Genomic DNA, 16,233 nt, shown 5'->3' with positions numbered 1-16,233 from the left:
CTCCCCCAGACTGGCAAAAGACGGTTACACCCTCAACGCCTTTAGGCTAAATTGCTATTGCCGGCTTTCATGATTTGATCGCGCTAGCTTTTTGTCGTCTCATGGCCAGTCTCACGCGGGGTATCGTGCAGGGTCTTCAGGCTCGGCGCGTTGTCACATTCGACCGAGAGCTGTTTCATACGACAGGCAAGCAAGCTCAATGAGGATGTGGCTTTCTTTGCTGAGAGTATTCGTATCTGCATTGGTTTGCACTCCCACCGGCGGTAGCGTGGGTCACTCGCGTGGAAACCCGACATGAAGGAACGAGGAAGATCATCGTACCAGATTCTGCAATGCTCACACCCTGCAGCTGTGCCTCCAGGTTCTCTCACAGGACAATAAAAGAGGCGACGGTCCCATCGAACCACAGACCCAGTTCCACCACTTCATCTGACTGTGACCTAAGACGTTGACTTTACTCAGCAACGCTGTCAACCAAACGGCATCGAGCATCTGCTGCCCCAGGCCCCAAACCTTCGTGTCTTATCACGTGCAAGAAGGACAGCATACCAACGATCATGGGAGGTCACTCATTTGGCAATGCGGCTTATGATGCTGCTTTACAAAGACGCCAGGCATTGATGGGGGCTAGTGGTGCAAGGGCTCTTGTGAAGAATTGGAAAGTCGCCCGCATCGCCGCCTTCGCCTGCATTGGCGGTGTCTTGTACGGCTATAACCAGGTAAGGAAGGCTGTTTATATTGGGTTTAGAATCGCAGAAACCTAGTAGATATGAGTTACTTACTCCCGACTAGGGCATGTTTTCCGGTATTCTCGCTATGCCATCGTTCGAAAAGCGTGAGATTCCCCTGCCCTTTTAATCCTAGATGTCACCGCCATCATTGGGGATTTCGACCAGCTTACACATGCTTTCGGCTCAGATATGGACGGATACACTAAGAACCCAACCCAAAAAGGCTGGCTGACATCAATCCTTGAGCTTGGCGCCTGGGTCGGTGCTATCTTATCCGGCTTCATTGCTGAAGTTTGCTCCCGTAAATACGGTGTACTTATTGCGACTGGTGTTTTCATGCTCGGTGTTATTGTCCAAATTTCTTCCATTTCTGGTGGCCATGAGGCAATCCTTGGGGGAAGATTCGTCACGTAAGTTGTCATCTGCTAGTCTTTCTCATAAACTTGCCTTTCAGCGCTGATGTGAAGAACAGTGGTATGGGTGTTGGAAGTCTTTCCATGATCGTCCCACTTTACAATTCAGAGTGTGCACCACCGTGAGTCAAATGCAACATCAACATTGTTTCTTCCCTGACAGTAGGTTTTCAACAGTGAGGTTCGAGGTGCTCTTGTAGCTCTACAGCAACTAGCCATCACTTTTGGCATCATGATCAGCTTTTGGATTGTAAGCTCCTTGCCCTTTCGTACCCATTACCTCCGTCAAGATATCTGACCATTAGCAGGACTAGTATGCCCCTCACTTACATTGACATCTTATGTCAATTCTGCGCAAGTTCTGACAGACGTGACTTTTCACAGCGGATGTAACTACATTGGCGGCACCACCGAAGACACACAGTCAGATGCCGCTTGGCTCGTTCCGATCTGCCTGCAATTGGGCCCCGCTGTTATTCTCTTCGTGGGAATGATTTGGATGCCATTCTCCCCGCGTTGGCTCATTCATCATGGCCGGGAGCAGGAAGCTAGGAAGATCCTCGCCGATCTCCGAGACCTCCCCGAGAACCACGAGCTGATCGAGTTGGAGTTCCTCGAGATCAAGGCCCAGTCGCTGTTCGAGAAGCGAAGCACAGCTGAGCACTTCCCTCATCTGAAGGAGCAGACTGCTTGGAACATTTTCAAGTTGCAGTTCGTCGCTATTAAGGCTCTTTTCCAGACCAAAGCCATGTTCAAGAGGGTCATTGTCGCTACTGTGACTATGGTGAGTTCGATCACATATACACACTTCGTATTAGGTTGCATGAAACATGAAGGATTGCTGACAATACACAGTTCTTCCAACAATGGACAGGTATCAACGCCGTAAGTCCTGCCGGCGAGACTCTATCTGCGATAATTTTAATTGACAAAACGTCCAGGTTCTCTATTATGCTCCTCAGATCTTTAGCCAACTGGGCCTGAGTCAAACAACCACGAGCTTGCTTGCCACCGGTGTCGTTGGTGTCGTTATGTTTATTGCAACCATTCCTGCCGTACTATGGATTGATCGTGTCGGCCGAAAGCCTGTCCTCAGCATTGGTGCTATTGGCATGGGAACCTGCCATCTCATCATAGCTGTCATTCTAGCCAAGAACATCGACAGGTTTGATCAACAACCAGCCGCTGGGTGCGTTATCTGCTATCCTTTGGCACTGGCTGAATGACTGTACTAATCGTCTTACTTCAGTTGGGCTGCGGTGTGTATGGTATGGCTGTTTGTGGTCCACTTCGGATGTGAGTCCCTCCAGTCTGCACCTTCTGGTGGAAGAGAACACTAATGGACAAATTCTAGACTCTTGGGGCCCTTGTGCTTGGATTATCATCGCTGAAGTTTGGCCCCTGAGCACTCGGCCGTATGGCGTATCTCTCGGAGCTTCCAGCAACTGGATGTGAGTTTCAAATCACTATTACCTAAAGTAGACAACCCCACCAACCACTGACAATCTTTAGGAACAACTTCATCGTGGGACAAGTCACCCCAGACATGCTAACAAGCATCAATTATGGCACATACATCTTGTTTGGCCTATTGACCTACATTGGTGCCGCATTTATCTGGTTCATAGTCCCCGAAACGAAGCGTCTTTCTTTGGAAGAAATGGTATGTCTACGTCACAAGCCATACTGATATCTTCGCCTCCAAATTACCAATGTTTTGGACAACCATCGACATCAGCTGACCTTGAATCTAGGACCTTGTATTTGGCTCTGAAGGCACCGCCGCTGCTGATTTCGAGAGAATGGAAGAGATCAACAACGAAATCGGCTTGAGTGCAGTGCTGAATCGCGCCTCACCTGGTGGGGGGTTCTCCAAGTCTGATGACTTAGAGAAAAAGGAGATCGACGCTGCTTCGACCGAGCACCATTGAAAGAATCATGACTCACCTGGTCGAGGGACTCTGTATACAACCAAGTTCACCGACGAGCCCAGGGAAAGTTGGTTTGCTCAGATGTTGCCTCGTTGTTTCACGTCAATCCAAGTCTGGTGTACTCTTGGGAGGAGAGGAACTAAGTGCAGAGTAAAGTAAATCATGCTATACGGAACTTGTTCCACAGATGATGCAAATTCAGATTGATTCTATGCCAGAGAGCCCTTTGAAAAGGACCCCGCATGACATGCTGTGAATCGGACATACCAGACATGTCAGCCTCAAAATCTGCCTTGATGAGACCCGGTCTAGTGGTATGCAGACCAGGGCTAGTGCTTATTCATCTGCACATTTTCTTGGGGTACAACCTCCCCATCACGAATGATTGGCTGGCCATGTCCGAATGTCTGCATATTCTGCCTAGATAGCGTCTCACAGCCCTACAACTCGAGAAAGTTTGGCTGCCAGTCGAGTGCACGCTGACAGGCAACAGCCGGCTTGAGGTAGCACGGAGATGGCCTCTGGTGGTTCTTGGCCTATTTTATCTTGCCCCATCACGGCACTTTCAGCATGTCAACCGTTTTTCTCGGTAACCCTCGTCATTGTCAGTGATCCTATCCTTCGGACACGGAGACATCAGACCTTTGTTAAACCCATCGCAGCATTATTTGTCGACTCAGGATGTCTGCAGAATCCATGATCAACGAGGCGTTGAAGGGTGATGATGACTTCTCGGTCATCGAACGCTTAGCTGATGCTATTCGCATCGAGGAAGATGTTCAAATCAGCCAGGAGGACCGCAAAGAGATCATCCAGGATCTCTACGAAGGCCCGAAGAAGTGCCAATGTTGCATCAACTGGATGGATGAATGTCCCCACGGCGTTGATCTAACGGAAGTCGATAAAGACGACGATGATGACAGCGGCAGCCCTCTAGTTATCCGACGCCGAGTAAACGCCGGCCGTACCGGCACAATCATCTCCATTCACTCGATTGAGATTCGACATGCAGCCACGCGTAAGGTTTTGATCGACGTCTTTCAGCCTTACGACAACATCGTCCAGCGAGTGAAATATCTCACATTCTTGGCCCCCTTCCACCAGTTCTTCTGGCGCTGGGATCGCTTCGAAAAAGCTGTGACAGAGGAGGAGAACGAGACCGTGAAGAAGATCTTGGCCATTCTGAGGGGATTGGTCAAGCGCGAACTGGCAGGGGCGTTTGCTGTCAACAAGGAACTCGTCAGCCACGGAGTCATCACATTCAACTACCTATGGATCTTGTTTGCGCCCGGAGAGCTGATCTACTCGGCTGACGACAGTCACGACCGGTTCTATATCCTTCGATCATGCTCCTCGAGAGACATTGCGATCGGCCTAAGTCTTTCCTATATTGCCTGGGGGTTCCCAGCTATGGAGTTCGGTACAGTCCACGAGGATATCCCCATCGACAATTTCCTAGGGACTCGCTCAATCGACAGCCTGCCTGCTTTTCCCGCCAAGTATCTTCGCGACTTCTCTGGAATGCAAGCAAAGCTGATAGAGAGGGGCCGCAAGTACGCGAGTCTGGCTGGCACTCATTACAAGGCATACCATCCAGCGGGGCAGGATCCGAAATCCGAGCTTCGGGTGATGATCGATCCTAGTCACAGAAGAGTATATCTCTCAGCATACGTCAATGATGGACGTAGAGAGAGGATTCAGCCGCTTTTTAGCCAGTACACCGACCTCATCAATCAGTCGCCGGTAGACTCCGCTCCCCCGAATGGCATACACATCCCTCTGGAAGAGTACATTGATGAATGGGACGAGAGACCGAGAGGCGGTCGTCGACCTATGCGTCACCCTGTACCTCGACGAGTTTCCCCGTACTATCCACCTGTCGCACCCAGACGAAGATCCCCCGTTGTGATCGAGACTGTTCGAAGGCGCCGGAGCATCTCACCGGAATTCAGTAAGAAACCCCCCTCTTCCCCCGAACACCGATATACATCAGTCTAACACAAGTTGCAGGGCTACGCAATGAGGAAATAGAGGAGAATTCCAGGAAATACCTGACAGAGTTTTATCTACAGCTCATGGACCCCGAGGTCGATGGATTTGATCTCAAGGAGAAGATTTGGAGTAAGTATCTGATAGAATACTATTAGTACACTGTCAAACATTTGAAGCACCTATTAACCATTCGTAATAGAAAGCTTTGAAGTAGACCGAATCCATGATATCGAATGGAACACGAAACCCTTCGAGAGTCTGGTGCTGCCGGAGGGATACAAGGATCTCATACTGGCTTTTGTTGAGAGTCAAATCAAGGACAAGGTTGCATTCGACGATGTGATCAACGGCAAAGGTTAGTCGTAGTAGGTCACTGATACGTGTTTAAGGTACATCGCTAACATTTTATAGGTGGTGGGCTCGTAGCCTTGCTTGCCGGCGACCCTGGTGTTGGCAAGACTCTTACTGCCGAGTCTGGTACGGTCCCCGATCTTTTTCATTCCTTTTTGGATATCTTTGGAGATCAAACATGAAGCTTACTTCGGTGATAGTCGCCGAGAAGATCCAAGCTCCGCTATTCAAGATGGAGCTGGGAGATTATCATGAGGACGATCGCGACAATGACGCAGTCCCAGTTCGCTATGATGACCGAAACCGATCATTGAGTCCGCGTCCTCGTGATCCTGAACGTTCAATGAGCTTCACAACTGCATTTGAACTTGCTGCTCGCTGGGGAGCCGTTCTACTGATTGACGAGTGTGATATGTACTTGGAGAAGCGCAGTGATGCTTCAACCAAACGAAACAGGATGGTGTCTCGTAAGTAGCCCTGACATTACGCCTTTGTCCTCATCTGACCGAGACCAAAATCCGTAAAGGCTTCTTGAAAGAACTCGAGTACTACCCATCTCTCCTCTTCCTGACGACAAACCGTGAGAGGTCTCTTGACCCTGCCATCTACTCCCGTGTCCATCTCAATATCAACTACCCAGCATTAGACGAACCCTCCCGTTTGAAGATTTGGCAGACGTTCTTGGAGAAGAACAATTCAACCATGTCAAAGAGTGAGTTTGAGTGCCTGTCTAGCATCAATGTGAATGGCCGGCGCATTCGGAACATTGTGAAGACGGCTGGTATTGTGGCCAAGAAAGACGGAAGAGCGGTAAACTTTGATGACGTGAGAAAGGTCATGAAGATCACCGAAGGCATCGATATTGAGGACGTTCAGCGACCTTGATTTATGAGTGTGTGGTGTGTTGCTGCGTATCTCATTGGTATTTTCAACAAATTGGAAGTCGTTTTCGCAGTGATATCAACTCATAAATGTACTCCGACGTCATGACTTTAAGTGTTGGTAGTCGATGCTCAGCAAAATGCGGATCAAATATAAATTGGAGTCTCAAGTATGTGCACGATGAAAACAATAAAGGGCTATGTACAAGAGAATGAAATGTGTTCGGGTACCAGCAAGCTTCTGGTGCCATTGCATGTGGAAACGGCTATATCACAGTCTTTGTTGGCACCGTCTTCATGCGAAGTGCGCATCGATGGTCTTCTTCATATCCTGAGCAATCAATTTATGTCCAGCAGTCGTTGGTTGAATGAAGTTCATCCAGAAGTACTCATTTGCGTGCCCGTCAATCATGCAATCCGTCCACTGAGCCGTCTCGTCTCCGTCACAAAAGAGGTTGAGAGGCTTTGGGAAGCCAAATGCCTTGGGATTCGCCAATATTTGAAGCATGAAGCTGAATACGTCATAATAAATGACCTTCTTGCCAAACTGCCCGAGGCTCTTCTGTATAGCCGAGTTTGCTTGCTGGATTACCTGGCCCCAGGTCTTGACGCAGTCGGCATTGGTACCGCAGAGGTATTTCGGTGTCACCGGGGCGAGATGCTTTGGGTAGATGTTGGCGACCATAACGTAGGGTGCTCCCTTGTCAATGAGGGTCTTGACCTGTGCGGTGATCTTGGCTGCCGCGTCGGTTGCGAACTGCGCGTTCTTTGGATCGCCCAACCAGAACGCGTCAGTATGCATGCTGAGATCGTTCTCGCCGAACCAGAGGAACTGCAGTGAGGAGCGAACACCCGGGGCGCCACGACCTGTATAGTTGGCAACTTGACCGATCATGTCCGTCGCCCCGGCCTTGGACTTGGTGTAGGTGTTGTCAAATGTCGCCCCGAAATCGCCTCCACCGCAGCACCCGCCGAATGCATAGTCTGTCAGCGGAACCCGGAGGAGGTCGGAGAGGTAGGACACGGCGACCGGGCCGTTAGTCCATGTTCCGAAGCCGTAGACATTGGCTGGGTCGCCGGTGATGCCGTGCGCGAAAGAGCCGTTGCCGTTGTCACTCAGTTCATCGCCGTAGACTACGAGGTTGTTGAATGGATAGGTTGCTCGACCTGCCAAAGAGGTGTCCTCAATCACGCGCGCTGCGACGAGAGGAAGAATTGAAGCGACGAATCCCGCGCTATAAAACATTTTTAAGGATGAATGAGTGTGAATTGGAAAAGAAAGTCAACCGAGATCAAAAGAAGATTGCGAGAAATGAAACTCCGAAGAATATGAGCTCGATTGAGTCAACCAATATGCCAAAGGCTGAAGATATTATACACCAGCTGAGGAAGAGCAGGCATGCTCATGAAGGTCAAACAATAGCACCATGTGTTCATTGAGGATCTCACGGATTTACAACCTAATTTCATTTCAAGGTCTGTGGCGGCGATGGCGTTGATCAGTGTCGCACTAATTTGGCTGGTCGCATTGACTACGGCGCTCCTTCAAGGAATGAGATGCCCAAGACCATTTCTTTTGCGTTTCAGCACGGCACTGAGGTGAGGTGGTCTAGGCCAGACGAAGGAAGCATAATTTCGATGCCTAAAACTTCACAGTCTGCCTTCCATATGAATACAGCCTCATTCAACATTTCTTTGAGGTTGCCGTGGTTATCAACAACCTTGGAAACGACTCAAACTTTGGAAAAGTTGTAAGTTCCAGGAAACAGCCTCTAATTTCTGCGATCCTTCGAGTAACTGGGGAGGAAGACCCTGCTTGCACATGGCAATTATGCGCTTACTGCGAGCCACTAGTATGCAGCGGGCTTCATTCACCCCAATGAGTCCAAACAGAAAGGACTTTGGTTGAGTGTCATTGAAAAGATCCTCCGCGACATGAACCACCAATCCACTGCCCCATCGTGGTTGATAAGCTAAGCAGGTCATATCAGGGCCAAGAAACCAGGCCACACACAAATATTGCATAGGCAGGTTCCCCTCACCGACATATTCAGTCCCGCATACGTATGTGGGTTATTGTATGAAGACAGTTCAGCTCACTCTCTCCTTTCGACCTTTGATCGCTCTGGCTAATACTTTATGAAATGATCTCCACGACCGTTCTCCGAGATGTCTCATCCAACCAACTAGACCAGCTAATCGAACTTGCATGCCGCATTTGGGTTGATGATCCAGCTTTCTCAATGCTGTTCACCAAGCATCACGACAACAGGATTGAGAACGTTCGTGTGATATGGCGACTCATTCTCAGATATGAGATGGCAAAGGCTGGTACCGTGATAACCGTCGCTCGGGACGTGTCCGAGGCCGGCGAGGGACAGTATGTTGGCCTCGGCATTTGGCAACGACATGGCACATCCACGAAAGCAAAGTCGTGGCAGGTCAACAGCCTGCGCAAATGTTAGCCGTAGCTCAGTCATTGAACGGCAGAAATATCGAATCCACTAACTTTTGCTTCCAGGTCTCATGATGCTGCAGGTTGTTTTGGAATACTGGTATCGGCTCTTGGTTGGGTCTTTGCCGGCCAGTAAGGTCAGGGAGTTGATGGGTCAGCTGAACAAAGCCCAAAACATGTATCCGACCGAACGATGGCGTCTTTGTTGGCTTGGCGTGTCTCCGGACGCCCGAGGTCGCGGTGTTGGGAGGGGACTGATTCAATGGGGGCTTGACCGTAGCGAAGAAGAAACCGTGCCTACGGTTCTAGAAGCTAGTAACGCGGGGGCTATTTTGTATAGAAAATACGGCTTTAGGGAAATCGGGAGGCAGACTTTTGATGAGGGCAAGCATACACAGCCCATTATGCTTAGGGATGTAGTCGGGTCGAATCCATAGGTCGAAGTAGTGCCTATATGCTATGTATGTTTGTCTCAGTTAAACTACTAAATCATATCATTGGGTGTGTCGACTGCAAAATCGACGCAGAAATTAGGGAATTTTGAAGTTCGAAGACTTAATTAAGTGTGTTCTGGTACTCAAATGATGAAGTTGTGGGATGGCGAGGCTCGAAACCGTGAAGTTGGTCAAACTTAGGTCTCTTTGCAGCGCGAGATCAACAACTCCACCGGAACTCGACCTCCCATCGGTTCAGATCGTGGATACCGGCCGGCTGGCGCAATGGTAGCGCATCAGACTTCTACTTTCTCATCCGTGAGATATAGTCATCTGGGGGTTGTGGGTTCGAGCCCCACGTTGGTCAGTCTTTTGCATTTGGAAGTGAGTGGTCAGGTTTTTTTGTTGCCTGTCATGTAGACATCGAGATTTTCAAACAGAATTTTCTCATTTAGTGGGTTCCGGCGGTCCCGGGTGGGGTCGTCCCGTAAAGTGAACCGGGGCGGAGCCGTCTCTGCAGACTGCGGCCCAATATTGGTAGCTTGTCCGGTCCGGCTAGTCAACAGTTTCTTCAAGTCTGCCATTGCGGTTTGCGTTTCTCAATGAAGGATGCAATCCCTTCTTGGGCGTCAGCACTCCTCGCATGAAGTGCCATGACTCGTCCGGCCCAGCTCGCAGCGTCCTCGTAACCATCACCTCCTCTTTCCTCAACATCGTCACCTTTGATGCCGAGCTGTGTCCAAAAGGCCCATTTACCGAGGGCCATCGGCTGACCCGCTGACCCCGCAAGTCTCTCCACCACCTCCGCAACGCGCCCCTCGAAGGCGGCAGCCGCCGTGTCCGTGGACTCTGCGTGCTCGGGTGTCGGTACTACATCGACGGCACCCCGCATCTCGTCAGCGGCGACCGCTTCGGCGGTGAGAAGAAGCCGGTAAGCTTGGCCCGGTGGCAGGCGCCGAGACACGGCCGTCACTGGGCTCGTGCACGGTAGTCCTATGCTCGCGCCGGGCAGCTGGAACTTTGTGGTGGAAAGGGCGACGGGATAATCTGTCGACAACGCGAGTTGGAGCCCGGCGGCCGTTGCGAGGCCATGGATGGGACAAATGACGGGCGCCGGACTCTGGCGAATGAGAGACATGACTTCGGCGCAGAGGGCAAATGTGCGCTTCACCTCGACACGCGAGAGCGAGGCCAGTTGTTTGAGGTCGTGGCCTGATGAGAAGACTGGCCCCGGGCTGCTCCGGAGGACGAGGACGTTCGGGAGCCCGGCTCGCTCTCGGTTCCATTCTGCGGCATCGACGAGCCAGCTGTACCCTGACGAGTACCTGTCGCCCGAGTCAGACGCGGAGCCTGCCTTCTCAAGCTCCCGCAAGATCAAGGGTCTAAAGGAAGGGAGCGTTAGAAGTCTGCCGGATGATGGTGACGTAAGGTGCGCGAGGAGCTGCGTGCGGAGATCTTCGAGTATCTCCAGACTCAGGGCATTGCGCCTTGCTGGGTTTCGAAGATGGATGTACGCGACTTTTGCTGGAAGCTTTGGGAGCTGCATCGGAAATTCTAACCTCTTAAGTCAGCACCAGGCGGTAAGTTAATAGGAGAGTTGATAGATGCAAAGCAATTGCCGATGCGACAGTTTGCGTTCCTGTCATACAGGCTCTAGCCAATCCAGGTGGATGAAATGCGGCCGAGTAGAAATTCGTTTACCCCGCCAAAGTTCAGACTCTCGCTCCCTCCCTCCACAGGCGAGTGACATTTCACTCCCAACCGCCTCAAGAACAGCACATGTTTTACGAGCAGTTTTTCTAGTTGCCACCTTCTCCGCTGCAAAAGAAATCAAGTCAGTTGTAAGCTTATGTTATGTACCCATAGATCGACCATCGGTCCTTTTACGGCGGCCAGAAACGCCCAGTTGAACTGGTTGCTTGGCAAGATAGCCTGTGCTCCGGGAGGGCCGAGTCTTGACTTTTCTGCCTCCCAGTTCACGTGTTAATGGCCCGAATATCTGGTGCAGAGAAGAAATCCCAAATGAAACTGCAACTCAATCATTGTAGTCTACTTTGACTTCTTGTGGTTTTTGTCGTATTTCCAATTCCAACTTATCTGGGACCGTTTGGCGTATCATGTGGTGCACCACAGTCCCTTTTCTCCTCGGGTCTGGAAACTCATGTCGAAGATCCAGTTCGGGTGACTCGAATGGGTCTTTGTAAAACACCCCACCAAGCTTTTGAATGACCCTGCACCGCTCTTCCATGTCTTTAGCATTCTTTATCCGACCAACTCCCAGTCGCCGACCGTCCTCCTCAAAGATCCGGAGAACCCAAGCGCCGCCCGTGGCTGGGTGACCGGCAATGACATGATCGCTTCGTCGAGACATTATCGGGTAGTCGCCAAGGCTTGAATAATCTTCTAATTCGTGGGGGTACTCGCTGTCGAACCACACCGCGCCGAGCATGCGCATTCTCAAGCAGTGCGCATCTTCCTCCGCCTGGTCTTCTGATTTTAATGTGGGTTCGAAACGGTCGAGCTGGAGGTATTCGAGGTCTACACCAACGCAGTCGTCTAGGAAGAAGATCCCACCGTGGCTTGGCCATCCACGCACCGCCGTGCCGGATCTTAGCCCAAATGAGGTTCTGTACTTCTTTTCTGGTGTTGTCGTGTCCTTGTAGCCGCGGCAATAGGAACAGCGAGAACAATCACCGCCATCGTCATCGTCGTAGCTGCCTGAAGATGGTATGATCGTCATCATTCGGTAATACTCGACAGCCCAGGCTACAAACCTGACAGTAATATAGAAATAAGATGCAATTGATATGGAGTATAACACACCTGTTTGGATAGGTGGCATCTCAAACCTAACTTGGGACGGTCTGAGCAATATTTGTAGAGGGGCAGTAAAAACATTGAAGGTCATTTTACGCGAATGGTACTCCAGAGGCCGCAAGTTATCTCGGGAAATTGAAACTCTAATCAGTGAGGGCGAGTCGGTCACTTCCCTGGTTTTCTATCAAACCGCCGACTGATGCCTGTTTCGCCGAGAAATGCAGTCAACTCACGCCCTGTTGGCTGCCTGGATAGCAAATTACTTACCTATGCCTGCAGCCTGGCCCAGAAGCATGGTAGGGTCTGTTGATTGCTGCTTAGTCATTCAAACTCCCGACAACAATGACAACAAGTATGTCGCAGTAGTTGGTTGATAAAAATAGAGCTTGGTCATTGTATTGCACAGAGCTTTCTATGTCATCACAGTGTGTTTTGAGCTTTACACACGGGTTGCACATGTGCAGCAGGCAAAGCCCTTGGGACTGGAATTGAGATGCTGTTGACCCCTTCACCGGACGGGTACTTTACCAGTGCATGTTCAATGCCCTGGGAGTCTATCTAGCCAGTGGCAGCTACTAAATCAGCAGGAAAGATTATGGTCACACGGTCGGGGGATATCTGCTTGACAAGCCGCCATGTGTCTCAACCACAAAACTCAATTTCTCAAAACAGGCAAATGGATAGGCCAAACTCAAATAACGCAGATTGGCGAGCCTCCTACTGCGTTCATCGCATACTACCGTGCCGCTTGATACAACATCTGCCATTCACCGTACGGCCCTACATCTAGTATATGCCCAGTATCCTAACAACGAGCTCTGGAACCTCGTCGATTTCTTCGTAAAATCTCCCGCCGCAACGTTCGATCATCTGGCATCGTTCCTCCATGTCCTTCGCATTGTGGATTCTGGCAGCTCCAGCGTCAGCTGCCTCTGCCTTGGTGGTCTTCAGCAGCCAGAGACCGCCCGCCGCTGGATAGCCGGCAATGACAACAGCATCTTCCCACGTGGAATTTCCAAAGGATTGGTTGACTAGATAATGCGTCAGGCTCTTCCACCAGTTTGGCCCAAGCTTCATCATCCTTGCGCAGTGCGCATCCTCCTCTTCCAAATCTCCTGACCTGAGCGTGGGCTCAGAGCGGCTCAGGCCCAAGTAGTCGAGTTCCACGGCATCGCACTTCAGTGTATAACATCCGCCGGTGCTCGGGTATCCGTATACTGTGGTCCCATGACCCACACCAAAAGCTGTACGGCGATTGAGGAGTAGTCGCCCTGCGTCGTTGAATGCGGTGACGAGGCGCTCTTCACGTCTTAGTGCTTTACGAAGTTGGTGTTCTGCTCGTCTTTCTAAGCATCGACAACGTTTTTGGCTATGTCCAGCTTCCAGTGCTAACGAGAATGCTTCGGACGGCAAGGTCACTGCCGGCCGACGAGGCGACTCGGCTCTGGAAAACAACTGCGCGGAGAGTAAAACCACGGCAGTACAAGATACCATGGCAGCGGTGGTGTAGAGGGTGTGAGACATTGTTTTGGGGATAACTCGGTTGCTCGTCGGGCAGAATACACGGCCTCGCCTCCAGGTATCAAGACCGAGGTGTTCTTGGCGGCGGGGAACCCTGGGGGCAGTCACAGTGTGCTACTTGCACTCAGCCCAGAGTTGCCGGCGGCATGCTTAAAGTAAGTTTTATGTAGTGCATCAGATATGAAGGTGCGAACGCAGCAACCTAGTCTTGCCGATGATACCGGGTTTTATACTGCTGCCTTCAAAGCATCTTAGACTCCCCAGTCATGGTGGCCTAATTGACGACGTTGGATTCGTCCTCTCCTACTTGGCACTTCAGGCACCTAAACTGATTGATAACCCTCTTGAACAAGTTGGTCATTGTAATGTCTACAACAAAAGGGTGTAAATTGCAAAGAAATTCCACGTCGCCTATCAAACGACACGTAAGCGGTTGCTGCCTAAATGACGACCCTGAGACCGAACTTTTGCAACCTAGTAATAAGAGGGGCAGCGCTTTGGTGCAAAGGACAATGCAGACTATTGTGCAACCATAGGCAGAGGCATCACTTTCATTTGAGTATGTATTTGATGATATGTGTTTCGGAAGTAAATCTCTTGCGCTATTATGTTGATTGATGCAACAACATGGAATCGTGCATACGCTAGAAACTTAGTTACATGCAGTAGACGGCGACCAAAAACTTCATGCAATGCTTTTCCAACCAGAGCCACCGAGATTTGATGAAAACAATACGCTTATCCATGGGGGGGAATCATATGTTCGATACAAGGCCGTTTTCATAAAGAGGTCCGGTGGCTACATGTAGGTGCGTTCTCCTCAGGAACGTTGCCCAGCCATTCCATGACCAGAACAAGAATAGGACTATGGCTCGTGGTCGTCGTACGACTTTCGTCGTTGATCAAATATTTCAGTGAAGGTCACAACTCCTTTTTCGCCCAGCTCCATTGATGGTGGCGGCGGGGCTGGGGTAGGAGCAACTTCGACATTAGACTTTGGAGCACCTTTGCCGCTAGAGTTGATCCAATGAATGACAAACGCTGTGAAGAGAACTATGCAAAATTTAGAGTCTGTTCGAAGTTGCAGCACGGCTCCGTCGAGGAGGAAAGACGTAGCGGAAAGGTATGGAGTAAACTTACTGTCCGTATTGCAACAGGTGAGACAAAGCCAAACTATCTCGCCTTCCAGGGCGACCAACACTGACAGGTTGCTAAAAGAAGTTGATGTTAGCCTAATCAAAAATTTCATGCTGTCACGTCATGTATCTCTTCTTACGCAATACTGATGGCCAATGTGCCGATGACACCGGCAAATGTTCGTAATGCAAGTCTCCGTAGTCTGACGTTTGGCGGAACTCGGGAGAAATGAAGTGTATTCTCATGCATCGTCCATGGCTTCATCATCGATATTTGGATTGAGTGTAGTCCTAATGACCCGGTGTCAGAGCTCATCCAGGTTCAGAGAAGCTGGGGAACCATATGGCTTACTCAGTAGTGGAAACAAGAACAGAGACGTCAGATACACGTTGACAACAGCGTCAAAGAAAATGACGGGCAACAGAATGGTGCGTTCCAGTCCAATACTGCAGACATCATTTTCCTTGTCATACCGGGACCCTCGACTAATAGAGCAGCAGGTGTTAGTGTAAGTTCCAAGGACAAAGCATGAAAACACTTACGAGACAAAGTTGAAGGTTGCTATAATGCCGTACACAGCTAATGGCGGTCAGTCAGGGATATTGGTAACTGGGCTCGGAACATGAACATACCCAGCATGACGAACGAATTGAATACATACAATTTGGACTTGAGACGAGACTTGGTAGTGCCTCGGATAACATGCTGGTCAAGGCGTTAGCCGTGATTAAGATCTGGGGGTTATTTGGGGTAGAGTTTTACCGCTTTATCAACCATGAAGAGGTAGACGAGCTGATTGGAGAGTCAGATTGGCCAAGATTCAACTATTGGAATCGGAGCCTAGAGGGCCAGTAAACTTACAGTCTGTGACGGATTTAGCAATGATACCAACGACGAGATTGACACGCAACTTACTTTGATTACGACGTAGGCAGTCAGACACAGTATGCCCGCAGCTGAACATGGTATGAAATCCATACGAAGCTCAGCCAGAAACAATAGCTGGAATACCCATGATCCGAAGACGAAGAGGCATGAGAAGAGGTAGATGAATAACACGACTGCGGCATATCCTGTCAGCCCAAAATGTTCCGGACTCTTTCGATTTGCCATCCCTTACGCCATCTTGTCCACGGCAACGGACGCCAATCTTTGATCGCGGACCACTGGTGACCTTGAAAGCCATTAGACCTTGTCGATAACCTTGCAGCAACGATTCCCTCACGAAGTAGGTATGCCAGGAGGCAAGACGATATGGGTGCGATGATGAGGCTGATGATCTGCTCGGGGCGGATCTCGTGTTTCGGGCTACTCGACGTCTCGCTGGCCGTCGATTCAATGTCGTCCATCTCGAAGGGGGAGGTTCGCCAAAGGAGTGTCACGGTGGAGGAAGACCTCTGACCTCGTGTCGATGCCGGAATCCTTCAATATCAACGCTGGATGACATGTGCTGAATGATGAGATCCTGAGACCAATGGGCCCTGGAATACACCAGCCGGCGTGCCTTGGTATAAGTAGATTTCAGATTGACGAAGGTAAGATGCGGCCGATTACACGTGTTGGAAGGCTT

General features: G+C 50.3%; 5 protein-coding genes and 1 non-coding gene across 6 annotated transcripts; 3 read left to right on the top strand and 3 right to left on the bottom strand.

Moving 5' to 3' along the window:
* Positions 1 to 557: 557 nt before the first annotated feature.
* Positions 558 to 3,075, top strand: N0V96_004149 (uncharacterized protein; the record flags this gene model as incomplete). The annotated part of the gene is made up of 13 exons (XM_065757035.1): positions 558 to 719; positions 793 to 835; positions 919 to 1,141; positions 1,204 to 1,266; positions 1,322 to 1,394; positions 1,450 to 1,457; positions 1,529 to 1,928; positions 2,000 to 2,029; positions 2,086 to 2,333; positions 2,394 to 2,440; positions 2,499 to 2,595; positions 2,657 to 2,807; positions 2,899 to 3,075. The coding sequence occupies 13 exons, from the start codon at positions 558 to 560 to the stop codon at positions 3,073 to 3,075; spliced, it is 1,722 nt and encodes a 573-aa protein (XP_065614248.1).
* Positions 3,076 to 3,756: 681 nt separating this feature from the next.
* Positions 3,757 to 6,303, top strand: N0V96_004148 (uncharacterized protein; the record flags this gene model as incomplete). Its single annotated transcript, XM_065757034.1, has 6 exons — positions 3,757 to 5,026; positions 5,107 to 5,196; positions 5,267 to 5,422; positions 5,479 to 5,544; positions 5,619 to 5,885; positions 5,945 to 6,303. 6 exons carry the CDS (start codon positions 3,757 to 3,759, stop codon positions 6,301 to 6,303), a joined length of 2,208 nt encoding a protein of 735 aa, XP_065614247.1.
* A 291-nt stretch (positions 6,304 to 6,594) lies between these two features.
* Positions 6,595 to 7,545, bottom strand: N0V96_004147 (uncharacterized protein; the record flags this gene model as incomplete). The annotated part of the gene is made up of 1 exon (XM_053188214.1): positions 6,595 to 7,545. One exon carries the CDS (start codon positions 7,543 to 7,545, stop codon positions 6,595 to 6,597), a length of 951 nt encoding a protein of 316 aa, XP_053054176.1.
* Positions 7,546 to 9,459: 1,914 nt separating this feature from the next.
* On the top strand, positions 9,460 to 9,555 carry N0V96_004146. The gene has a single exon. It is a non-coding gene; the product is annotated as a tRNA-Arg (tRNA).
* A 204-nt stretch (positions 9,556 to 9,759) lies between these two features.
* Positions 9,760 to 10,734, bottom strand: N0V96_004145 (uncharacterized protein; the record flags this gene model as incomplete). The annotated part of the gene is made up of 1 exon (XM_053188213.2): positions 9,760 to 10,734. One exon carries the CDS (start codon positions 10,732 to 10,734, stop codon positions 9,760 to 9,762), a length of 975 nt encoding a protein of 324 aa, XP_053054175.2.
* A 2,057-nt stretch (positions 10,735 to 12,791) lies between these two features.
* Positions 12,792 to 13,529, bottom strand: N0V96_004144 (uncharacterized protein; the record flags this gene model as incomplete). Its single annotated transcript, XM_065757033.1, has 2 exons — positions 12,792 to 13,181; positions 13,482 to 13,529. 2 exons carry the CDS (start codon positions 13,527 to 13,529, stop codon positions 12,792 to 12,794), a joined length of 438 nt encoding a protein of 145 aa, XP_065614246.1.
* Positions 13,530 to 16,233: the final 2,704 nt, after the last annotated feature.

The sequence above is a fragment of the Colletotrichum fioriniae genome, assembly GCF_027942845.1.
Source record: "Colletotrichum fioriniae strain IMI 355084 chromosome Unknown scaffold_4, whole genome shotgun sequence".
NCBI classification, from domain to species: domain Eukaryota; kingdom Fungi; phylum Ascomycota; class Sordariomycetes; order Glomerellales; family Glomerellaceae; genus Colletotrichum; species Colletotrichum fioriniae.
This window is presented reverse-complemented; position numbering and strand designations above follow the sequence as displayed.